Source organism: Neodiprion lecontei, chromosome 3 (assembly GCF_021901455.1).
Source record: "Neodiprion lecontei isolate iyNeoLeco1 chromosome 3, iyNeoLeco1.1, whole genome shotgun sequence".
Taxonomy (NCBI): domain Eukaryota; kingdom Metazoa; phylum Arthropoda; class Insecta; order Hymenoptera; family Diprionidae; genus Neodiprion; species Neodiprion lecontei.
Genome location: NC_060262.1, coordinates 26,751,447 through 26,778,604, shown reverse-complemented (window position 1 = coordinate 26,778,604; position 27,158 = coordinate 26,751,447). Strand labels below are relative to the sequence as shown.

General features: G+C 40.2%; 1 protein-coding gene across 1 annotated transcript in view; it reads left to right on the top strand.

Moving 5' to 3' along the window:
* The first annotated feature begins 2,779 nt into the window (after nt 1-2,779).
* The window catches only part of LOC107224861 (Fanconi anemia group J protein), a 70,537-nt gene continuing 46,158 nt past the window's right edge, over nt 2,780-27,158 (top strand). The window contains exons 1-3 of the mRNA XM_015665080.2: nt 2,780-2,994; nt 5,909-6,740; nt 6,904-7,015. Of these exons, the coding sequence (XP_015520566.2) occupies nt 2,903-2,994; nt 5,909-6,740; nt 6,904-7,015 (1,036 nt within the window). The 5' untranslated portion in view covers nt 2,780-2,902. The remainder of the gene's footprint in view (nt 2,995-5,908; nt 6,741-6,903; nt 7,016-27,158) is intronic.

Below are 27,158 nucleotides of genomic sequence, written 5' to 3'. Positions count from 1 at the left end.
GGAAAACCCCGCGAAACGAAAGCATGAGAAATCGGGGCTATTGTTGTGCGGCCGTAAATATAAAGCGTAACCCCCCGGAAATAAAAATATTTCTGTTGGTGGCCGCCTTCTGACCGGGGGCCGGCAATCACTGACGGGGAAGAGAGACGGGCTCTCGTTTCTCCGGACGTTCCTGCAGGACCTTCGTGTCCTGAACCTGAAACCGCGGGGAGAGTTGAAAGAAAATTTCGTATGCGTCGCGCACTCCCTTTATCTCCCCACATTTTTATTGCACGCTGGAGTAAGAATATGTTTTATTTATATTTCATATTCCGTATGTGTGGTTAAGATAAGAGGGATGTCCGTCCTGCCCACCGTGGCGATTCCAAATTCACGGTACCCGTTGTGAACATACATATATAGGAATTTTTCTTTTCTAGGGTGCTCCGTTGTTCGGATTCTCCTTTATTTATACTGGGCAAAATATTTCCCTACTAAACATTTTTCGAATGAAGAAAAGCGAACCACACCAATTACCTACCATTAATTCGCGTGTGAAGTATAATGTCAAACTGTAACAATGGTCTTGAATATATATATGTATATATATTTTTTTTATTGAACCAAGATGACGGACAAGAGACTTGCCTGTCCTGAGATCGGTTGAGGAGAACATAGCTCCCCATGAAATCTGTTTGCCCGATTGTGTCCCAATATTTCCATAGATTGAAAGCTAGTATTTTCCATTCTTTAAAAGTGTTGACAGTCGATTAACAAATCGCGTACCGAAATCGTTGGTATTATATTTGGACGATGATTGGGTAGGGAGGAATGAAGTGAGAATTGGGTGGCCGGATGGTTCGCCGTTGAAAAGAAGAAGAGAATAATTTGACAAACTGAATCATGTGGACCATAAACTCGGTGCATGTGATTTATAATCGAGCACTTTCTTCCAGGAGGGTGTAACACGAGCAATTTGACGCATTTCACAATAATGAAACCGAACCCCCTATTATACCCTAAACACAATCGTAGACTGGATACATTTTATGGGATAGAACGCCCGGCCCGCAGTCTATAGTTCGTACTTGTAATCCATGGCGATAGATGTACATAGGCGTATATCTATAGAAGGATATACATAACTTACGCCCCGTTACCTAAATTTAAAGATTGTTTTGCCCCTTGAATACAAAGTGTCATTGTACAGTATCGAAAACATCGAGCACTTCGTGGAGAAACTTCGAATTACACTGCGTTATACAACAGGCATATATACATATATTATGATATTCATATTACGTATGAATATTACGTTTGTGCTTCGGTAATATTCCAGTAAAGACGTAATACGGAGAATTTCAACAATTATTGCCACAACCCTTTGGAAACACAATTTCTTGTCGTCCGAATGGTTTTTCTTCTTGCTGATGTCATACTACAGATTTTTACATCCCCGAATTTAGGATATTTCAGGTTTTGAAATTCTGCTCTTTCGAATTTAGACGTAATACAAGAAAAATATAAATCTTTCTAATGTCTGGAAAAAACTTCAATTTTGAAATAGTTAATGTATTTTTATTTAAAAGTCAGATTTTGTTATTAACAGAATTTTAGAATCATATATCTGTATCTGAAATGAACGAAAGGTGTGTCAATTCTTATAAACAACTATCGCTTCTACACGATCTTATTTTGCTTTTAAGGGAGGTTCAAAACCATCTGTATAATACCTGTACATATTTATTTTTAGCCGATTCTAAAACATTTTTGTGCACAAAAATGATGTTGACGTTGCAATATTGCAAGTATTAAATTTTACAACTATAATTTGAAATTAAATTGTCTCTTTTTGCAGAGCTATTATACATATAATAAATATTATATAGTTGATCTCACACGTATTAAAGTAAAAAAAGCGAACAATGTTGTGAGATGACTCGCATTTAATAATTCTATTAAACGTAATATTAGCTTGGGAATCTTGAATGAAAAAATCTATTTTCAATTTAAACTTGAGTATACGATTGAAGCCTAGAATGGATCTATTAACGTAATCGTGAAACATATTTTCTGGCACGAGAATTCGATATTTTGATTTTTTCTTTTAAATCCGTATTAGATTATACTCAGATCATGTTAATCCTCGAAAAAATGTCGTACCACCGCGGTAGCTTCATTCGATGAAATATTAGAATCCAGTGATACCTATTATTTTCGAGAATTGTTTCTCAGTTCATAAAATATATAAACACATGAATGATGTAATAAATTCCTTTATTATTTTTAAACAAAAATTCCAAGTTTCAACTTAACGACGAATGCTATTAGATTCGTAATCCATCAAGGCATGTCTTGCGATTAATTCATAGGTTAAAAATAGGTTCAATTGAATCGTCCTATCGCCCCTAAATTTTGAGTTATATATGCGGGTAATAACACAAAAAAGAAATCACGAAAAACACTTGTCCGGTGGATTAGATCACATCTCGATATATCGTTGCAAATACTGAACCCGAATCCGTAGTCAGAATCGCTCCGTCACCCCAAATACTTCGGTGTTCAAATTATAGTGGAATACCCCATACACGACTCAAAATCTGTGTGTAACGGAACAATTCTGACCCCAGATTCGTATTCCTCATGTTTACACAAGTACGATCGTCTAGTCCGCCGAACAAGTCGCGTTATTCGCGTGCCTGTGCTACTCTCTTTCCGTTGCGTGGCGTTCGAAATTCGAAACTTGTCGTGTGTCCCGCGCCGAGTGTCGAGGAATCGATTCTCCCGAACGACGGTCGAACGTCGAAGCGTCGAGTGCCGAGCGAAAGTCGGCCCCGCTAAGCTCCGGCTATTTGTGTCCTCTAACCTCAATGTTTACCTTCGGCGTTCGCCGACAAACCAGCAGATAGGTCATCACCGGGCGATGATCATCGTTCTGGCAGCGATATTCATCATCGTCTGTGTCTACTCAGGATCCCTCGCCTTCGTAAGACGGCGCCTCGATCCTCCGTCACCGTGAGTATTCGCTAAAATCTTGACGTTTGAGGTTAGATTCGCACCCCGTATCGCTCCCCCCTATCTTATCTGTGTATATTATCGCTCCATCTCTCATCGTCATCGTCGCCACTCGTGGCCTTACGGCGAGCTTGCTGCTCGCATTATCAGCCCGTGTCACTCCGTTCCTCTCGTTTGGCCTTATCCGCGTGCATCAGTCAACGACACATCGAGTCGCGTGGTCGCGCGGAGTCAGAGAGACGCATGCGTAGCTTTATTTTGCTTCATATGTGTACGCCACGGATTTCTCCTGTACACGAGGTCGTGGCGTGTGTCATGGCAACGTCCACCTATTGGTGCTTACGTTTAACCGCGCATTCGTGGAACATTTTTGAACGAGGGCGGAGTAACGCTTGAAATCGTTAATTAAAATTCATTGTGTATTTGCTGTTTTGCATTCGCCATTTAGATCAGATTTGTACGTGCATTTTCAATTTTTTTTTATTCGATATTGTGTAAGATTTAGGTACTGCATTCAGCGTCGGTCACGTGTCGAATATCTCTGTTCAAATAGATCGTACAATTTTATAAAAATTTTCGAAAAAGAACGATTCCCTCTGATTCGACTAAATTATGTTGGAATTGCAAAATCTTCGTTTAATGTAACGAGCTCTGAAACTGTAATGTAATGTTTGCTTGTATCCTATCTGGAGCGTAGCGTAAGAAATTTCATGCACATACCACCGACAGTATTTGTTAAGCGCTGAATTAAATATGAATAATTTGAAAGCCGCAGAGTCCTGGTTGGTTAGTAGTAGAAAAACCCTGATAATAATATTTACAGTATACAATACCATTCGACATTTGATAATTCATTTCGCATACCTATTTTACAAATTTCATTTTAAGCTAGAATTGAAGTAAACATATCTATTTGTCCGTTTAAACGACATTTTTAGAAGCATTTTACGCTTCAATTTACCAATTATGAGTAATTAAATGTTATGTTATGGTCGATTTCCAGTCCAACGCATCGTTAGAATTGTTGACAATATTTTTCCTGTATTCATTCACCGTGAAATTACACACAGTTATTGAGGAGAAACCAAAATAGAATGATTTGAAAAATTAAAAAAGTCGTTAACGCGTAATTCAATCATTCAAAGAAAAAAAGAAAGGAAAAAAAAATAAGGTTGGAGTCAGTAAGGTTCACTTGAAAGAATATATTCAAATTGTAATATTTATTTAATATTTCGCTATTTTAGAGTAATTAATTCAGGAGATGTGTTTTCAAAATAGAATTATGCAATCTTTTATTACGGTTTTTGTAGTCAGCTGATACTTTTCTGATGGAATGACAATTTTTCCTAAAAATAAATTGTGCCATCAACGTTACGAACTTCAATGGCGTCAAAAAAAGGAATTACGAATTAGACTGACTTATGAGAATTATTTTCAAATCATGAAACACCTTCAAAAATATTTTTGATCCAAAAAGACTGTAATTTTGATTTAATATCTCTGACCACCCCTACTTTTTAACTCATTTTATTGAGATAAATTCAAATGCGTTTCTGGATCAAGATGCCGTAATATTTGGATATTTAAACACATTAATTGAGAGGAACAATATTGTTTGAAAAAATTTCAGCGGTCAGTAATTTGAGATGAATCCGGTTTCTCAGTAAATTTTTTTCACGCAGCGAAAGAGCGTTTTTGGGTGAAAAATACAGACTTTGTAAAGAATTCGTAGTTGAAAAACGAATAAATTTATTTATAAATGTTAGAAAAATGTGGAAAACAAGTGAGGAATAATACGCGATTCCATTATCACTTCGTGACTACTGGAACGAAATTAGTTGCCGCAATTAGTCGCGTAAGAAGAACAACGAAACGAACTTCCATTGCTTGGGGAATTCCGAAATGAAATTGAACCAACTTCTGACAGGTTAAAGCCCCAGTTTTTCCTTGTCAACCCTTTTTTCACTCCGTATTGCCTCAGATCGACATATGGCAAGCTACTCCGGTGTCAAATGTATCCTACAACTCGAATTCAGCAGTATCGAGCATGTGTGAAAGGGACAACTGCATGCGATGGAATTGCGGTGTAGAAATATAACGATCACTTTATGCACCTATATTCCATCGGAACTTGTCGTCTTGCGAGTGCACAGTGAAATATACGACACGCGGTGCAGTCCATTCAACGACGTTGTAAAGAAAAATGAGCCCGCGACACAGCTGGCAGAGGATGTAGCGTGTCGAGAAATGCCATGTGCAGCGCGAAACGCCGAAACGTTCGTCTCGATTATCGTCGTCTTAGAGTGTCTTCTTGTACATCTTCCTAATTTTTTTCATTTTCCTTACCTCCGCTTCCCGTGTACGTACGCGGCATTTGTCAAGTACTTACCCTAATTCATGTAGAAAAGGCTTTCCGCTGTTATTATAAAGCATCGCTCGTTTTCAGGTGCAGGACTTTTATTGCGACACCACACGAGACATCTTATATATTGTGCACTCTTTTTACTGTACCTATGAATGAAGATTTGAATCCAAGTTGAAGGTGGGAAAGAAATAACCTAGAATTTTATTTATGAAGATACTGCGGAGTTTTGTTCTTGGAGAAAATTTACAGCTTTGAAAATGCTCAATGAATCCGCCGGCGTGCTTGACGCGGAGCTTGCGTCATTAAAAATTTTAGAGTCGAGTCTAAGTTCTGTACTTGCGCACCTGTTACTCGACTTTCTTCCAAAGTTTCCAGAACTCCAGAAGTTTCTACTCCCTCGCGAAACCCTTTTACATATTCTTGTTTGTTTCGATTCCGCTACCTTCGGTACAGAGTTTTTCTTTATCAATTGGTTGGTTGTTGAATGATTTGATTAAAAACGAAGAGTCGTATTCAACGATTCGGTAATTGATAAGAAATCGGTTTCAGGATGGCTGGAAAATTCAATCCACGCATCGCGCAGGATGCCTTAAATATAACGAATGATGAAGACAGTGACTTGTTGACCGAGCAGAGCTCCGCCTCAAATTTGAGCGGCGATGACGATGACGGGGAGAAAAGTGAAGAGCTACAGTACACGGAGATGCAGATCGAAGAACCGCCGAGCTTTTTCAATTCTCAGTACCTGAACCCCAGTCTTGCGTTTAAAAAGAACTCCAAGCAGTCAAAGCCGTCTGAAAACGAGGAGGAGAAGGAAGAGGAGGACGATGAAAACGCCGAGGAGAAACAAGTCGAGGAAAAGAAAGACGAAGACGAAGAGGACGGCATTTTTCAGCTAAAAGAGACCAAGAAACGGGGATCAGTGATCAACGCCAACGTCTACGACGCTTCCAGCGATCGGAGCGAAAGCTCAAGCTCCAGTTCGAGTTCGCGAAGGGGTCGTCAGCCCCGCAAGCCCCGCAAGTCGCGAAAGCGCAAAAATCTTCCGGAATCCAGCTCCGCGACGTTGGAAAGATGGTCGATTCTCAATTGGCGTGAAAAGCGGGACGAGACGACGAGGAAGAAAATGACGAGGATAGACGCGGCGAAGGCGATACTCGGCGATGGTTTTTCCGGTGGTTACTACTCGGCAGGTCCCGCTACTCCTGCGAATGCCCCGGACGAATGCCACAAGAAAATATTCAAGCACATCACCATTGCTCTGGAGGGAAAGGAGGTTCCCACCCCGAAGGAGGTACACCATGAAGAACTGTACATCGCCGGTGTCAACGTCAAGTTTCCGGTCAAACCTTATCCGTCGCAGATCGCCGTTATGAACAAGGTAAAATCGACATTGGCTGTATTCCATCATCATTTCACGCGCAATGTATGTTGTGATTCCTTTTTTCCAACCGTTCAATAGCAGCAGCTTAAATGTACCGCATTGTTTTGTAAAAATTGTCAGTTTTCATCGACTTTGTTTCATCTATTCTCTGCAATTTCAGCTGATTCAAGGATGCAAAAAATCGGAACATTGCTTACTGGAGAGTCCTACGGGAAGCGGGAAGACCCTGGCTCTGCTCTGCGGAGTTTTGGCTTGGCAGGAGAAGGAGAATGGTGAGTAGAATTAATTTTCTGGTTTTCGTTGGAAACTAAAAAAGATTTGCGAAATTTGTCGATGTTCCAAATATCAACACGATTGAAATAATAATCGGAGAGATGGTTCTTTGATCACGGCATGATTTCGTCGAAATGGGTTATCTGCTCAACTGCAAGTGACTCATAAATAAAACGATCCTGGAATACAATTTTAAAACTAACAAACCTTGCTTCTTGCGGCCCCTTCGTTTTGTTCAGAACGAATTGTTCAGACAGTGAATACAAATTTTATCCCTCGATCTGCTGCAGCTGCAATGCGTGTCTGCCGAATGACGAAATGTAGGAAAAGGTCCGTGTATAATAATCGAAGTATCGATTGCTTGATTAGGAAAACCAAGCAGTCTTTCATCACATCGATGCTATATTTCTTTTTACATCCGTAATTAGTTGGAAAATGATTTATAAACTCCAAAGATGTTCCCAAAATCTTTAATACCATGTGTTGTAGTTATGTTTGCGCTGTGTACACAGCTGACGAAATTTCACCGAAAATTAATATCGCGCCTCATCTTTGACACGACGTGGCATATATCGTGCAACGGTTGCCCGATTCCCATTGCAGGCCACGAATCATAATGGCCCGTGTGTCGTCGCGTGGGGCGATGAAAGTAACGGGTTCGAAACACGAGACAATCAGAGGAGGAAGAAGGGAAGAAAAAAATACAAACCGTAATGTAATGTAAGGAAAGGAAAGGAAAAGTAGTTTCACTAACGAACTCGCGACGCCTCGAACACGAAAAAAACTTGCAGCCAATAGCGCGACCTGCAGCGGCTGTGTCAGACCGCCATTAAAAGGACACAGGCTGACTTCCGGTGCCGTTTTCCGCTTTCGGGGTCGTCAATTCTCGAGTCGAATAACCTGCACCGACGATTCTCGGGTGTCTTATAACCGGCGTGGATTAAACTTCGACTGCCGGGATTTTCTTCCGAGCACGTTTACACATAGAAGGATTAACAGCCGTGTGACACGCCATTTTGCGGCCCCGTCGCAATTTGACGGTGCCTGCCGTATAAGTACCGCGATATCACCCCGGCGGAGCCGCCCCCGCGCTGAAAGTGGCTCCAGGTATTAAATGAATATGGCTGCCGAACCACTGTCGAACACGCACCCTCCTCGCCTGCACACGACTAGTTTTATACCCTCATAGACAATCTTATCATCTCTTTACGCCGCGGATCCTACTTCGGATGCTGCGTTGTATACCGCGCTCGCGGTGTTCACGGATTTTTTGAACCGAGCTGCATTGGAAAAAGCTTCGTTTCTCGTGCTTGGTTTACGTAGAAAATTCGAGAGAATTGGGTAAATCAAATATCGTCGAATCCGTGTGATTAGCTTACTACATTTTATTACATTTAAGCATGGCTGTAACGCGAATTTATTGTTCTATGACCAGCTCGAAATTACACTATGCAACAAATTAAAGACTTTTCTTTTTTCACCGGGTTTACAGTATGTAATTATGATTCCTCACTTTAGAGTTTATTGAGGTTTTTAAATAAAATTGTCACATCGCGTCAGGTTTCACAGTGAAACGAAGCATTTATTGATTTTTTTTTTAAATTACTGTAGTTGTATTTTTTTTGAACGAAAAATAGGCAGAAATTAAAAGATGGGAAATATGCTTTATTAGCGATACACGATGTTTCTTGGTGTAAGTCAAAAACAAGACTTTTTTTACAATAATGCTGGTTGACGCAGCAATCTTATTCATTTTGTGACACATGAAAACTTTTTCATGTCTTTAATCTATGACGATTACTGTATCAGAAAAAGGGGGCAAAACAGGTGATTTCACCCTCTGCAACATTTACCTTGTAATCGTGGTTTTGTGACGTGATATCATACATCATAAATCATACATCATACATCATACATCATACATAACATCATACATAGTATTAAAGTTCGAAACCAAAGTTTGGATGTACGGATATTCAGAAAGTGAAGTGACCCAAAATTTTTTTTCTCTTGACGTCATCGATCTATATAGACGAAAATCAGCTAGCCGAATTCCTCAGTCTGGAAACAACCGCGCAGTAGAGCGGACGGATGAGAATCGCGCTCCGCAGATTTCGAGTACCGGGTTCTCAACCTTCTGGATCCTGCGCTCCGGGTCCGCTTCCTGGTGCAACTCGAGTTCCACGACAAGCGCTCCGTAGTTTCCATGCTCCAGGTCCGCTACCTGGTGAAACTCGAGTTCCACAACAAGCGCTCCGTAGTTTTCATGCTCCAGGTCCGCTACCTGGTGAAACTCGACTTCCAGGACAAGCGCGCCGTAGTTCTGGCTATCCAGGTCCTTGACTTGGTGACTTTTGACCTTCAGGACTAATGTTTCGTAGTTCTGGTTGTCCGGGTTGACCTGATGACTTGTGACCTTCCTGACTAATTTTTAAGTTTACAAGTTTGAGTATTGAAAACGTCATGTTTACTATCTAACCAATGTGCATGCTTCAGATAACATTGTGAATTGGAAAAAAAAGCGAACGACCAGGATCACCAAATTGCAATTGGTGAGTGGTTGGCGTAGTATACATAGGAATACATGACAATAATGAGCGAGTGTTTTAAAACTATTCCGAATATAAATTTGCTTTCTTTTGTTTACTCGGTATACCTAATACAAATGTCTATTCGAGATATTTGTTAATTTTTTAGTATTCCGTAATTTTATCGTGATTATACAGTTACCAGAAAACCTAGTAGGAGTGACTGCGTAATCGAATAAAATGTTAAAACGTACCAGATTTTCTGGTCACAGATACATAACTCATAGTCATTTTGTATCCAGAACTACATTTTTCAGTTATGTCGAATAACGAAAATAGTTAAAGACCGTGTAGTCAAGATGATGAGACTTTTTTCTCGGTGCAACTAGTCTATTACATCTATACTAATAATGGGATGTCGAAGTGCAGATTACAAGTTGTTTTATTGACTTCTCATGATTTTATGCGCAATTTGGTGTTAGGTATGTCATTTCACGGCTGATTTTATCCACAAATCTATTTCACTCCATGTGATCTTCCGTAGTTCAATCCGGTTAAAAGTTCTGTTACTCGTTCTCATTGTAAAATTTATTCTGAAATTCATTACTTGATTTTACGCAATTTTACGTGCGTATTCGTATTGTTTTATCGTATCATGCAGTTATTGGTCCGTGTGTATATATACGTATATATTTGTAGTTACATTAGATACGAAAGGATTCATTTCTAGTACGCGACAAACTGTATTATTCGCTATTAAATTTACGTTTGTCATAAAACCCTACTTATTACCGAGCACAGAACTAATTTTGACTTACTCTCATCGTGTGAAAATAATCGATAGAACTTACGAGTATGTATGGCTCCATAATAATTGCGCGTATTAATTCAAAAGCGTTACCATAAAAACGTGATAAAATACTGTTACATCTTTTTACTGCACGCTTCTCTCTTTTTATTACATCTAGGTAAATATTAATTTGACCATGATAAAAAAAATTTTAAGAAAAATAATTTAAACAAAAACAAAAACAAAAAACAAAGAAAAAAAAAACAACAACTCGCGCACGACTTTACAAAAGAGCGATTATTCGTCAAGTATAGCATCGTTATTATTCGAGCGCCGTTATGCCGTTAATAGCTGTCGTACAAGTATTTTAATTATCCAAACGTTTAATTTCTCGTTTAATAGTTGCTAGTTTCTTCGTCGACGTTTCTTTACAACTTGCATGTCGCTAATTAGTCCTAGCCAACGTGTTTCTAAACTATAACGTGGATCGAGTTGCAATATTTACCCCCAAGCATTGGCTAAGCATCCAGGTACCGCCAGGCTTGAACTACGCAACTACGTCGCGGTTGACTATCCTGAATATATCACCTTGATAACTTCCTCCCTGCTGCCAAATAACCGGGTATAAATGGATATAAGGTATATACGTGTCGATGTAATTTCGACGACGATCAACGAATCTTCTGCTTTATTACATACATCGATGTTGTAAATGCTCTTAAAAAAAAACAAGAACTTTTTCAGAGTAATTTAGCGATAATAATAGGGGTTCAAAAAATTATTATGGTTCTGTGATTTTTTTCTCAACAGTCATTTAGAAGTATCGATAAGTTTGCGAGCAAATTTTGAACAAAAGTTATGTTTTGTCGTAGGGTAATTGATTCGCAACGTAGCGTCGTTATTTCCTGTTGAAATACATATGTCTGAAATATTTTGTTGTTACTATACTTGCTAGTGAAAATTTGATGAGATTTTTTGGGATCTGTGATTATTTATTAATCTTACATTTTGGTGAATTCAAACTGCTTGTAAACACAGCAGCGAAAGTTGCATTCCGCACCACTGAATGTTACCCCAATTTCTAAAATTGCATACAATACAAATCTCGAGTATCCTATTATCGCGATCTTAAATTCGGGCTACTCACTTTCATTAGCGTTCGAAATATTCATTTTACGCGTAATGTGTAATTATTTTGTGAATAACATGATGTTCACAATGATTTTTCAATTGCATTTTCGTCAAGAATCCCAACACTTTATATATTTTCATAAAATTATACGATTGTCTTGCTTATAATAGCTATTCACGTTTCATGTAGACCTCTAATATTGTGGTGAAATAAAAGTAAGACGAAGGAAAAAGAGAGACTCGCTCCCTTGTCTCACATATCGCAGCTACTGACGAAAAATGAAAAATACGATACACCATTTGCGAATGTGTCTGTTGAGTGGGTGATTCTATTTCGACGAACTTGAAACGCGCAGGCTGTATAAGGTATAAAGGTATACACAATAACGATACGAGCGTACAAACCTATACACCCGTTACAACAATTTACCAAACGATATCGAGGATCCAAAAATGTATACTCCATGTATACGTATATACATATGATACGCACGATATCAAAACGATAGTCGAATCGGCGTTGGTATGTCGTATCGTGCAGTGACTTAATTAACACACGCGACGATGTGGGGTTTGTGTTGTATATTGTGAGCCACAAGGATCTTTGTAATCGCAGGATGAAGTCCTGCATGCTGTGTCTGAAATCTCGGTTTATATTCCCTTTTTCTTTTCCATTTCTGCAATTATTGTTACTGTTATTGTTGTTGTTGTTGTGTTATCATTAACATTGTATCTATACACATTACACATAGTACGGGACGTATAAAATTTCAAACAACTCTTAGCACGTCAGCTGCGGTGAGGTTCGACTTTATGCCCGTCACTCACGCATTTTACATGACTGGCAGCGAATGAATTTTCGGCTGAGACCATATATAAATTATTTCTACACTACGCCTCGCCTTGGCCATCCTGCCGCTCGTCCCGCCCAAGGCCTTTTTCGGAATAAAAAGATGGAGGAGTAAAAAGAAAAAAAAAAAAAAAAAAAAAAGAAAAACTTATACATATATAGATGTGACATTCAAATATTTCGGTTTCAAGGCTTACCAATTCCATCGTTAGTTTATTTACTGTATAATAACCTTCGCCGCGCGGCTACCGGTTGGGTCCTAATTATGTCTGACTCGAGTCAAACCGCGTACGTTCTCTGTTAATTGCTCATTTCTAACTAACCGTCAAAGAACAACATCCAATTTACACCAGAAGCGGTTCGTCCCTTTAATTTCTGATTCTCTCCCGAAGCTAGGCGATCAGCTCGCGTGCAAGCTTCGCTATAGCTCTTAGTTCGTCGGTCTTTCCCTGCTTCAATTCCACAACTCTGGATCCCACCCCCATAGGCTCCTCGCAATAGCATCAATTTATTGTCATAGTTAATTTTCCGTTGGCTCTGCAATTAAGCGGCTTCTTCCATGTCGGTTTATCTAATCTGTCATCTCCGATATATTGCCCCGATGTATTATATGTATATGTATACTGTTGCTCAGCAATCGCGTCAGCTAGTTACAAACTTTCCGTCATGACAATTTTAACCGCCTCTGTTTCCTGTTTCGTGGTATAAATACACGTGCCATTTTCCCTTGATGGGTTTCACCCCGTGAATGTTATCGGAGGACGATGTATAGCTGCACGGGGATAGATTTGCTAATAACGAAGGACAACGTGCCGATGGTGGTGAGTCACTCCAAGTCCAACTTACGTTCAGGGTGTTACTTATCTCCGGGAAAAGCACTTCGATACTCTCGCATAATCTTACAAAGATTCCCCGAAAGTCAAACGCAACTTGGATAACACTCACTTTTCCTGAAACAGTTAAAATTATCAGGAATAATGAGTAAGCTGGCTTAAAAATTGCAGAAGTAAACATATATGGTTTCTGAAACAAAACAGATTGGTCAGTTTTAACGCTTGCATCGTGATCTTGTGACAAAATTTTTAATCTTGACGACGCAAATGTTCGAAAAGATTCACGAAGATATAAATCGCACGTATCGTGAAAATTTAGCATTTGAATTCGGATTAAATTACTTATACTGCCACAGTTTTTCTTTTTTCATTGTACAAGGAGAAAGGATTTGCCAAATTTTGCCAAATATGGCGTAAATAACGGTTTATTTATTCAAAAAAATGTCATTTAATAAATAAAGTTAATAAAACGAAAACATTTCTCTATTTGGTAAATTCGTCAAATTTTGTTTCGACGTAGGAAAAATACTCCGATTTTAATAGAACTGCTGTACGGCACGGATGAATTTGAGTGAAACGTTGATTGCGGAACTTTTATTTTGCGCTACATTTTTATACTTGTAAAAAATTGTGTGTCATTCTTCCCTCGCTGTGCATGGATGTAAAATAATACTTATACGTACACGGGGAAATGTTTGTGGATTAGCTTCCAGAAGCTCGTTGTCAGTTGTCAACGAAACGAGAGTTTGCAGCTGGTCTCGTGCCGTTTCCTAACTATTTGTTCTTCTTTCCCCTGTCCAAAAAGGACGAGTGTCATTGCGGACGTCGCGACGCCCGACGTCGGTGACACGCTACTCGTCGCTCTATAATAGAATCATGCACCGTCTTATTACGTATAACCTACTGCAGTGCAGTTCAAATTGCATTTCCTTTGTTGTTTTTCTTCCTCTTCTTTCAGGATAACCGTTCGACTAACAACTTTTGAATTCTGAAATGTATTTTCTCCGGTATGTTACAAGTAATAATACCTACGTAGTTAAAATGACATTCCGTTCCGTGTTTCGTGCAGGTAACTTCCTTGTACGCCTTATTTATTGTATTGTATGTAATACATACTATAAATTGTATGTAATGTGTACGATGTATGTGTAGACGATCGCGTTTCGGATTTAAGAAAATTGATTGTCATTCGCGAATTCGTGTCTACGTGCATAATGTATATTTGTGTTATAATATTCTACCTGTTAGAAAGTACCCCTGTAAAAGTGTCACCGACATCTGGCAGGTTCCGACGATGTTTGATCCATCGTTTTATTGGAAAGAGATTAATACGACCGTTACAGTTGTATAAATAATAAAATTGGGAGTAAATACGTATAATCTGTTATTGAAATCTAATTATACACCCGTCACGCGATTGCCCGAACCGCTAGACGCCTCCGTTTTCCGGTTCCTAAACCCACCATTTTCATTCACGAAACAACTCGCAGAAACAATTATATATTATAGGCGCGTAATCAAACCGTTATAATGCGCATTGTACACCTTTGTGTACCTACTTTTACCTTTTCCCGTATTTTTTATGTTTAAACACTGCCTGCAGTCGGTGAAAAATATTCAATTCTTCAGTCAGAACATGACGGAAAAAAAATGTTTGTATCCATAGGAAAGTAAAATAAATTTTGTATCATCACTTTTCAATCGTTGATAATCTTGAAATCATATATATCATTATTTTTCATCATTTATGACTTTGCTGAATTCGTTACAACGTAAGACTTGTAAACGTAAGCCTATATGCCATAATTCTTAACTCGGTTCACGCCTCATTTCTAACTGCGTGAGAAGTGCATTATTCCACGATTTTCTCCACAATTCGTGCGTTGCATTTTCTCGACAATTCGGTCAAATTCCTAAATTGAAATAAAACAAAACCACGTACTAAAGTCTTGTATTTTCGTAACGTCAGTTTCCAAAATCAGCCTAGACACTTTAGTTCGAAATTGCTGCTTCAATTTAGATTTCGTTGTACACGTGCAGAAACTTTTTTCTTCTCGCGATATACACAAACTTTCATGTATTGTACATCTTCTAGGCAATTTGCAGGTATCCCAGGTCATGAAACAATCATTATAAAGTCGACAAGGGGAATCTGGCTCCTGATCAAATTCCTGCAGGAGTTTAAAACAGTAGAGTTTATACAGATAGAATTAATCCGGTAAAATCTATTAGGTACACTCTTAAACAAAACTTCGGGAACAGGCGAATACTTGAAAGTTTCCCCATGTTCAATCGATCGAAGCTATTATTCAGTCATATAGTAAGGTGCATAGATAGAGTTCCGATGATATTAAGCTGTGGGAGTGGTCCGTACCCGGGTTCTGGGTGCTACCGTTTCACGGCGACGGGAAGGAGGAGGACATTATTAACCTCGTCGTCGTCGGGACGTCGGAAAGTTGCATATTTCAAAGTTGCATGCGCGTTATACCGCAGTGCAATGTATAATTCCCTGTTCGGTGTAATTATCATGAGTTTCAGGTTCTGTTTCGATACATAATTCTGGCCGCCGTGTACGAGACCTGCTCCTGCAGGCCTCGTTGTCGTCGTTTCGGTGTAATAAAGTGACATTATCCGGCATGCAATGTCGCGATAAACTTTTCAAATTCATTTCACCCCCTTCTCTTCGCCGCGAAACGGCTACCCACTGGCCGTATTAATTTTTATTGTTCGTCCCCTTTCTGTGCTCAAAAACGCGAAGGAAGATTCTCGCCCCATTCGTAAAGAACTAGATCCCGTCTTCCTGTTGCTTTGAAAAGTCCGGGATACTTGTGCAATTATTTATTCACAGAATAGAATATATTGTCAACAGAACCACTCAAGGAGATAAATGTCTATTCTTTTTGTTACCGTACAGTCCTAAATTATTTCCATTTCTTACTTGGTATAACCGAAAAGCATCATTCTGAACAGATAACGAAAATTAGTTGTGCAGCATGTATAATCCGGAAAAATCTCTTATACGTTCCCATTATTTTCGATTCTAGAAACTCGTTATATATATTTTCGCAACCGTTGCGACGATTTTTCATATTGGTGCAAAAATAAATTTTCGAAACTGAGGTCCTGCTTAAATAAGAAAATATGCTATTAAACCGTACAACGGATTTCATGCTCCAACAGCCTCGAAATGTAGTATTGACAATTTCAGCATAATTTAAATGATTACTATGTACATATCTATAAAGTGCTAAAATCTTCCAGTAGTTACAAACTGTAATAACGAATGAAATCTTTCTTCCAAGTACGGTATAATACAGAGAACTGACAAGGTATTCCCGAACTTTCTAGGAAAACTTTTTCACACGAAAAGGTGCTCCAACCACCGACGGGGGGTAAGGGTGACACGAAGAACGTCCTCCGACGAGGCTTTTCTCCCAAATCATCAACAAATCGTTGAAATTACCGAATCGTTTCGTTGGATGGTATCGATTAAACCCCGCACGACGCAACAAAGCGTGGCTGTACGTGCCCTACTCCTTATTGTCTCTTGTCCTCGTCGTCTTATTTTGTTTTTCATCCCCCCACTCGCGGGGGTCTTAATTTATGCCGTGGTCGAGGCCCTTATTCAACCGAGGTTAAAGAGCTGGTCGCGGAGTGGTACCACTCAACCTTATACCTCGGAACGCGTGACAGTTCTGGTTTTAAAGTATAAAATAAATTATACGAGACCGGAAAAGATGGCGTGCACCTCCCGGCTAGATAGGCGGATCGGTGTAGTCTCGGCTCTTATACCTCTACACCTGACACACACACACACACACACACACACGCACACACGAGGTATGTGTGCTGTCGGCGTCGCGGGGTGTCCCTGTCGTGCCGTAAGTACTACCGAATTTCACTCCAAACCCTGCTCCCCCCCCCCCCCCCCCCCTCACCCTCTCCCACAAATCCACCCTCGAACGACGATTTATCGAGTTTAAAACATCGGGTATACCATACTCGTGGAATCGGACGTTGCAACGGTGCATTCGTACATCCTTGCTGTGCCTTTTTGCTTATCTTCGTTGACTTCGACAAGTGTTTATTATGTAGAGTGCACGCAATTGTTCGTACTTCACGGCAGGTACGAAGTAAGAGGCGGGACGGGTCGTACGTGTTTTGTACATTTATTCCGCAGTTGTCACTGCATATAATTAATGTAATCGTAACGAATGTGCCAACCGCGGTTTGTGCACTGAAAATGACGGAAAAATTTCACTTTTTTTTTTATTGTTATTACAGAGAATTGTAGTGGAATGGGTATCGTTACACTGTAACCGTTTTAATATTGTTGGGATTACATGATAATGTGGTACAGGTAATTATTTAGTGTGATTGTAAATGGCAATGCTAGAGTTTCCAGTTATTGCAATGTTAATTCTGAGCTTTTACTTTACTACATTGCTTCAGATGAACATCGATTTATTGTTGGTCCCCCAACGTTAAATTATTACAATAGTTATAGGAAAATATAGTATCTACAAGTTTACGTCGAAACTTTGTTTTTTTTTTCTAAAAATATCTATGAATATATTCTTCCTTTATCTTTTTATCTCGGAAAATATAATTTTACCAATACCAAAGTCTACAAGCCATGCGCAAAGTGCTTATATAGTATCGTGGTTTGTATATAATGCATAACGATACGCTGAAAGAGAACGCACGTACACAACGAGAATTCATTGAATAGATATGGGCAATTCTGTGCTGATAAATAATTCCAGTATTCATAGGTTGACGCTGAATGATCGAATCGACTATGAGCCCGTCTGTCGAGTTAGCGGAAGAGTGGCTCTCGTTTTATGCACCATTACGAGGTCGACGTGCTTTTCTTCATAAATATCTTCATACCAACAATCGGCTCAAAATGCGTAACTTGTGCTTCAAATATAACCGCGTCTTTACCGCGAACGTTGCGAACTGCAAGTTTCTTTGTTTTCGCAAAACTATTACACGCCCTTTCTTTCTGCAAAATCGCTTAGCGATATTTGGCACAAGGCTAATCGTGAGATTGCACGATCCGTAGTGAGCAATTTACCACTAAACTAGAAATGTCGCCGATGGTTATGCGGTAGGTATATTATAACACATTAGAGTTGTTGAGGTTGACGGTAAATTGCAACCTTCATTCCCCGGCAATCCCTGTAACCGTTTATACCGAGAGGCTTCTCTTACGCTTTGCAGCAGGTATCCTGTTCAACTCTACCTCTCCATCTCTCTTTCGTTTCTACTTATTTTACTCATCTGTAGTCTGTCTTCGTCCGCGATGTGATGCAAATAGTGCCAAGTGTTCATATAAGTAGTCATATATTTCAATGCGGAGTACAGAGGTGCATAAATGTTTCTAAATAAAAAAGTTGCAGCGATTTTTGCAATTGTAATCACACTTGAACGGTGCATCGCGGAAAGCATTAACCGTGAAACGCGTTATGATAGCGATTCAAGCAGAAATGATAAAGTGCACATTTTTTCACGTCGTTATGACAAGCGCAAAGGTTCGGGTAGTTTGTTTAACTCTTGGTTGAAAAAAAAAACTAAAGTAATGTTTTAATTATTTCGATATATGGCGTGGAATGTATGAGACAGGGCGAAAAAAAAGTTCCCCGAATGAGTTAGCTAATTGTCATACGTAAAATGTACCTATAACGAAATGGAAAATATTCCAGTGCTCGCATTTGGAGTGTGCAGATATCTCGTGTTACTTAAAATTAGAGTGCAAGTCCGAAGTAGATACATATATATATACACAGGGAACGATGATTCGTCTGCAGAGAAAGGAAATACTGCCCAATTAATCAATTGCCGTGGCAAGTCCCCTCTCGCTAGTGATTATCGGTATGTATACACGAGACGGCCGTAAAATAATTTATTATACACATGCGACTGCATGTGCTGCAGTTACAATTACATCGTAATATTTATAAAGCATCGTCCGTGTTACCTGTACGAGGATCCATTTATACGAGGATCGAGAAAAGCCATAAACCAAGCCATCAAAGGCTGTAAAACTATAAAATAGTGTTTAATACCGCGCACCTGCTACGGGAACTAAACGCTCATATATGTAACGGACCGTCATGTCAATTGAAATTCTTTCTCGTCGGGATAGGGTTGCGGGATAGTTGCATGGTGACCGAAAAAAATCGATTCGTTTAATATCCGAGTTTGTCAATCACCGAGGATGCACATCGGGAAAATGGAGTCATTGGAAGTTAGGAACAGGCATTCGTATAAAAATACCGTTCGCTTGTTGTACGATGAATTGACTAGGATACCAAAATTATTCAAGTTTGTATTGATCACTGTTTTTCGTTTGTACGGTGTACTTTGGTGTACTGGGATGGAACCGTTTGCACATAGATCAAAAGGACTGCCGCAGTTCCGTAAAAGCCAAGAATGAGGAAGAAATCAGACACTTGAGAAATTGTCAAGGAACATCGGGAAAGTGACAGAGAACTTTCTTAGCCGTTGACGTCAATGTAGTTCGTCGGTATGAACAAGCGGAACTTCTATTGACTTGAAAAACATTATTTGTATAAAGAAGAAACACCACGTTGATGCGAGACGTGACGTTTTGGCGGTGGTTTCGTTCGTGGAAAGACTGCGTTTTTATCCGTCCAGTTCGTTAAAATATCTCTGAAAGCGTTAATGCGGTTAGAGGCCGTTTGTAGTATCACACAACTCACGTAGGACCAAATCCATTCCGCACTCAGATTCACGTACAGTGTAAAAGGACGCTTGCTGCTTTAACATTGGCTGCAACTATTCAAGACCAAGCTGGTTGAACTTGATCCCGCATTTCGCAAAGCCGCACCGCGCACCGCGGCATCTCAAATGTGAAATCTGAAATCCGGGGTCTCCAATCTGAACCCGCGATTCTCATCGGGAATTGCGTCCCGCAGTCCCGTGCATGCTCCGTTCTCCGTTTCTACCAAAGTATAGGTACGCAAGCGTACGTAGGTGTAGAAGGCATGTGTTTGGAGCTATCGGTGCAGGTATGCGGAGGTACACGTGTACGTGATATAACGATGTAAGCATCGCGCGTACCTACAGGAGCATTGCCTTGCAGGAGGAGAGCGGCTACCCGCAGGGTCCTTCCGCACTCCTCGTTGCTCGTAGATGCCCTGGAAGGAACCCCGGTAGCTCCGCGCCTCCAACTCCAACGACAATCGAAAGACAAAGGACCTGCTCGCTTTCATCCTGCCGACCGGAGAGGTTAAGGTGGGGTCCTATTGCTTGCCAGCTACGTCAGGACAATACGGGGTCCGCATGCGGGCCTCGAACCCATTTCAGGACGTCTTCGGCTCCCGGTTGTTATACCGCTGCCGGGCCTTACGCCGCTCCTCTGCGGCTGGCTAACGTGGTTCTCATTTTTTTCTTCCTATTTAACTTCCGGCTTAGACGGTTAAAGAGAAAATTGAGAAAGAGGAGAATCCCGGTAATCGACCCCAAAGTGAAATTTTCACTTTTCACGAGATTTCTAGAGGTTTTCAGGTATAGACAATCAGCTTCGACCATTCTCAGATAGACCTACGCTGAGTGCATGTCTGATCAATTTTTTTCCGATTATTATATGTTGCGATTGAATGGACGAATTTTCATTACTTTCGTGTCAATCCATGGCTCCTCATAAATTGGTAACGATTCACTTCGCGTCCGGATATTGATAGATTCGACCAGAGTATGCCACGTGCTTGTAAAACATTGTAACACACACAGTACGAAGAATTCACTGGTCGTGTGCTCTAGAGATATTCCGTTATCCACCTGTTTGCAGTATTGTTTTTTATCACAAACTAATATCGAATTCGATGTAAAAGGAATAAGTTTACGTTTCAAAGTAGCAGTCAATTTCTTTACACGCTAAACGTATCGTAAAATCATTAAAAAAATTTCAACTAATTTCAAGAAAACCTGCGTCAACGTTGTGAAACTTTCAAAATACTCCGTGTATAATTAATGAGTGAGGGAGGAGTTTCCTCGACTGGGATACAACGAGTTTTCAATTAGCTTTACTCGCCATCGAACTCCCAAAGATTCGTGAAACATTAACGTATAGTATAAACTTCTTTCTATTACATCTAATCAACGATAGTGTTCCCGTGTTACGAAAATTTCGGCATCACCAAAGGTGGTGGAACCTCCTCAGTACTATTACACGTAGTTATAATAATGCGTATCGTTGGGATGGGGGCATTCCGGCAAGTGTGTAGGTACACCTGCGTCAGTGCTTAAGCCGTGACCACGTATAATCTGCCGAGTACAGAGGCAGCACTGAGGCCCAAAGCCAAAGGTGGGGGAAGATAAGACTGGGACCTCCCAGCGGGTCGGCGGGCGCCAGCCCCGGGCCCCAAAAATCGCGCTCGGGTGGTCCGCGCGCGATCCTCCCCCCCCTCTCCTTGCCTCTGTCCCTCTCATTCGCCGTTTCCCTCCCTGGCTCCGCCGTGTCTCAACTCCCCCCTCCCACCCCCCATCAGAACCGCGGTCTTTGCAACGCGACGCGACGCGACGCCCGTCTTCCTTGAAGACAGGACCGCGCGTCGCGACGGCCGGATCTTCCAGGAACGGGTTTGGATTCAAAAAACGCCGCGTTCTTCAAGCTTTTATTCAAACGGCTTGCATAATTCGGCTCAATCTCGGCGCTCATCGTGCCCTTTTCAAATCGTTGGGTTATTTTCAGATTTGCGGTCCCCAATTCGCGACTTATAGACGCCGCTGACCATGAGGAATTAGAAATTGGTATGCTGTCCGGAATCATCGGTTTAATGAGGTGGGTTGGCCAGAAATTGGTACTTGGTATCAGTTCTGTTACGAGATATGGTTGTACGTTGGGTATTTAGCAGATTTTGGAAGTTGGGTGAAGCCCGAAGATGTCTTGGAAAATTGAAGAAACTAAAAAGGAAAATGAAGAATATATCGATACTTTATTTCTTATCGTTCAAAGTTGTGAGCCTGTGGAAAATAACTTTATAGATAAAATGAGCCATCGTAGAATCAAATATGTAGAACGTGTGGGATATATTATCAATCGTTTGGAAGCTATTTTAAATAAATGTCCAATCACCAATAAAATAATTTGATAATTTATCGGAGTACGACTATCGCGTGATATAATCAATAGAAAGAGTATCAATATTTGGCCAACCAGCTTCCTTAACTAGTACCTGAAGTTGAAATTCATAGCTCGCATAGTTTTTCTTTGTGGTATCAAAAAGCATCCTTTCCGATAATTCCGCAACAAGAACCCATACCTATAAAAACTACGAGAGAGTCTGTGAAAGTCCAAGTCGATAGATATTGACGTTAGAACAGTAAATCGTACTTCAGAATGCGGTCGGGATTATAACTCTGCCTGCCGATGATGCATATTTCCGATTTGCTGGCGCCTCGTGAGTTCGATTCCTGAGGTCTGTGGAATTTGGAGAACGCTGACCAGCCGCAGATCGTATCTTCCAGATTCTTCAAATTTTAGAAACGAGCAACTTGTCGATAGCGAAATTAATCTTGCTTCTCGTTTGCCACCTGTACATCTACATTTTACGAAGTACCTACCTACCAACTCAAAAATCTGACGAAGTCCGTGACTTTCGACGTGATAAAAATGTATGGAGAAATCGCCTTTAACGGGGAATGATTTCGTATTTTACTTTATAGCCTGCAGTGAAATTCCATGTACCAACAAACTCGTGCACGCGTATCGCTGACTCGATCCTCTGTCGAGAATTTTTTCTTCGTTCGAACAACTATGCAAAAAACTTGAATCGCGGTGGCTGTAATGTTTCAGGGTTCTTTGCATCCTGTAAAGCCGCACGGAGCGCAGGCATAAATCTAGAAGGCATAAATTACGAATGATTTAATACCTTTACAAAGTTACAATATTGACAGCAATCTACGGACCGTATCCGTGGTGATTTGGTTCTGACAGACCGCACGATGACGGTTGTTAACCATTCGATTCGGTCTAAATGAGTATCAATTGCAGATCGTTAAGAGCTCGTGTAAAATGAACCGGAACGTCATGTGCCAAGTCCGCAGTCGGAAGAGCCCGTCGCTTTCAAAAAAGGAAAAGAAGTTCGTACGATATCAAAGCTCTTAAGCATGAGCTTCAACAGTGCTGATTGACGAGATATGCATTCTTGTCAATTTTTATTTATATATTTTTTTTTACTGTTTGGGATTTTGATAGGATACTTTTCCTCGGTGTCCCTGCAGGATAATTTTACTACGACTATCCAAGGAACGCCCGTGTAGTTTCTTTTCACACTTTGCTTGGCAACCGTCCAATGTGAATGTTATAATCTTATCGTTAACGGTATCGTGAGTGTCTTCAATTTGTTTTTCCAATTCGGTTAGGAAAAGGACGAACTCGATCGGCCTGTCTAATTCGAAATGTACGGAGCGTTTGAAATTTGGTATTCCGGTAGTCCGACGAATTTTGATATCACTGTTCCATTGTACGCATTTCTGGATTCCTCACCTGTCCAAAATACTAATTTTCAAGTCTGCAAACAGTCAGCTTGAATGAGAATTGCAGAGATCTATGTACCATATTTGAATACCCGACCAACAGGAATAACGACCTTTAAATTTTGACAAACGATGAAAAATTTCGCGACCTCGAAGCCTTTCGAACGAGAGAAACCGCCGACGATGTTTTGGCCCTGCGAATATACAGCCCAGGCATGAAGTTTGAAGATGAAAAGTCTGTACAGAAGCTGTGTGGAATCCGTTGAGTCCAATTACTCGGATTGGCGTGTCTCTCGAGTTCGGTATAAGATGATATAGGTCAGGTATTTAGCGGTGCCGGTACGTGTAGATGGCTATCAGATCGTGTTAACTAGGTTTGTGCTCGTGTTCGTGTCGCTTGCCTCGTGGTGGAGGACTCGGTGGTCCTCGGATATCCCGGCGTTGATATGCTTCAACCCAATAGAGCCGGTATAATCTTACCTGCGATCTGTCGCTCGGTATTTTTTCCTTCCTCCGGGGTTTATATTACCCTGGAGCCCACCTTTATATGGGTCTTCGTGTACCACGCGCGCCCCGCCACGTTTCGACTTTCCCCTTTATAATAACGCTCTTAATTACGCCTCGGCTAATCACCCCTAATTCACAGAACTTCCAAACGACTTCCTTCGCGCTAGCGCACTGTGTCGAGCTTATATCCGCCGTGTAAGGTACATGTTATACAGATTAGAAAACTTGAAACTTTAACACAACTGGCATGAATGATATGTGTCCTTGCTGACGATGAGTTTCTTAACTTGAACGGTAACAAGTGATGGAGTTTTCTTCTCAATATTTCCGTAGTGTCTTTAAAGTATAATTGCACTGACCATTCTATTCCTAATATTGTTTTCTTTTTGTTTGTTGTTCATACCTGATTAAAATATGTTGTAATGTCGGTGCTAAGCAAAATTAATCCTTGCTGGAAAATATTTTTTTCTTTCTTGCACTAGTGTCGAAAATTCGTTTTCTCATATGTGTGAAAACCAATCGGTACGTTCGTATTGTTCAAAAATTTGTGCGTTTCACTTGATTATAATTAAATTTAAGAACCTATTGATTTTTTCGTGAATACATTTTTTAAATTCTTACAAAAAATTGTAGTCTTAGGTAGTAGAATGCCTTGGTGTATTCGAATCATGCAAGTGGATTACTTGGTTTTCTCGTAGCTTGGTCAACACGTAACTGTTTGGAAACGTGGCGCCACCTGTCGGTACATGGACAAACGTTTCCACTCACCCAACAATGGAATGTTGATTTTCCGGAATATACCTTCATAATACGCGTTAATTGCAATTCACAGTTGTTCACTAATCAGGCAGTATTGAAAATGTGATCGCGTAGCTCTCATTTATCTGAATAATCGTTTGAAAATAGGTAGAGCAGAATAATTAAAAAAATGAGGAGCTGGAAAATCACACTCTCCGTTACCGCGATATTTCAATGTACACTTTCTTGGTGGTTTCATATTTTTCACACAGAAATAAAGCAGTTCAATAGACATAGAGAAAATTGCGAGAACTTTTGCTATCAATGTCGTTTCATACATCCTTACAAATTTTCTTTTCTCTTGAGGGGATGCTATAGTCTATTTCGATGTGGATTTTCAGTCAGATATCTCCAAAAATCCAATCCCATTGATTTCGAACGCCAAAAAGGTTCGCGAGAGCCGCATTCTTCTTGCGATTTGGCACGACTCGATAGATTTCATGCCATTTCTTTACAATCACCAACAATTCTTGGTCACAACTTCGGTGCTATTAAATTCGATATTCAACAATTCGGTATATTTAAGTTTTTCTTTATAAATCCACCGTTATCCATTTTCACTGAATTACCAAAGCGATCTTCGTAACTTGCAATCGTAACAATCCGACAAATACTCATCGTACGATTTCTTCGCGTAACGAAGTCACCAAAAAGTATAGATTTTCAGCGAAGCAGCCACCCTAATTTTCCGCAAGCAAGGAAGCTTTGAAACCGTCAGTTTCAACGTCCAGAGAGAGAGGAAAGCGTGTGCAATCCACCTACGCACGGAAAACGCATAATGCGAGCAGTAGGTAGAACACACTGCACTTTGACGAGCCGCGAAGGACAAAGAGTGGCTGCCTCGCACACCGGCGACGTCGGCGACGACGACTGCAATGGTTGCACCCCCTTAAAGACACGGGAGAGTCTTATATATTCGGAAAAACCGTGTGTGCACGGTGTGCCACGGATCCGGTCGCGACGGTGTGGGATTCGTGATCAAAGGGACCGCCCATGTACCTACACGCATTATGTGCGACTATGGCTCGGCCTTCTGCGTTTGTATAGGTCCGCTTGTGCGCGTACACATTATACTCGTGCACTTTACTCTCGCGATGCAGCTATTGCAGAGCCCGTTTCTCGCAAGAGGATCGAGCACACGTGTAACGTACCTACACATGTTGTACCCACCTGTGTATAACGCTGGAATTAATCCGTGCGAATGGTGAATTTATCCTATTTTTATGCTTTTTCCTGAGATATATAAATAAATTCGTCTCACATTGAGGGAAACTTTTTGTTTCGGTTACCGCTCAGTCCTTAAATATTTTCATTTTTTACTACGATCGAAAAATATAATTGTAGGTACAAGATGAAAATTAGTTTTATAGCTGTTACCGGAAAGTCCAGTATCCGTTACTATTCTTTCTCATTATGATCACTGTTGCTATATTTTCTTGTAAATGTTGCGAAAATTTAATGCTCGTGCAACGATAAATTGACGTTAAAGCCTTATTTAACTAAAAAAGTAGAGTAAACCTCAGAAACTGATTTTGCGTCGCAATTAGCAAAAAAGGATCGGCAATAGCGCAAAATGGTTACGCGTACCTCGTTTTTCGTAATCCCAACAATATCCAAACAGATTTTTTAACGATACCTGTTTTACTGAATTTTTCTAAATACTGTAACAAATGAAATTATCTGAGTGCACGCAATCGCCGAAAATCTAAAACGGATATTAGCACAATGGAAATTTGCACATTTATTTTTTACTCCGGATCGAAAAGATATTGATTTCACGCTAACTGATATCGATGTATATAATGAGACATTATATCAGATCTGGAGTGAAATAGTGTACTTTATCGAACGCGTGGTTCACCAGATTTCTCGATTCGGCACAAGAAATTAAATAAATTATCGGTATCTTTACTGTAACGAGTAATAACTAGCGAATGGCTGTCTGTAAAATCAGTATACTTACAATCATCGCGTCTATATTGCACACAAGAAATTGACTAAATTTTCGAATGGTTTTTTCAATTTAGAAATTTAGGAGAAAATTTATCAGAGAATTTTGTACGAAACCAAATCATAGGCATGTGTGTCAGGTAAAACTTTGGTTTTGATTTTTCGTTCAAATTCTCTTCGTTTTTTGTAATCTAAAAGGTAATTCCATCACTCTGACGTACCTATATTTTTCTCAACAGCTCGTAC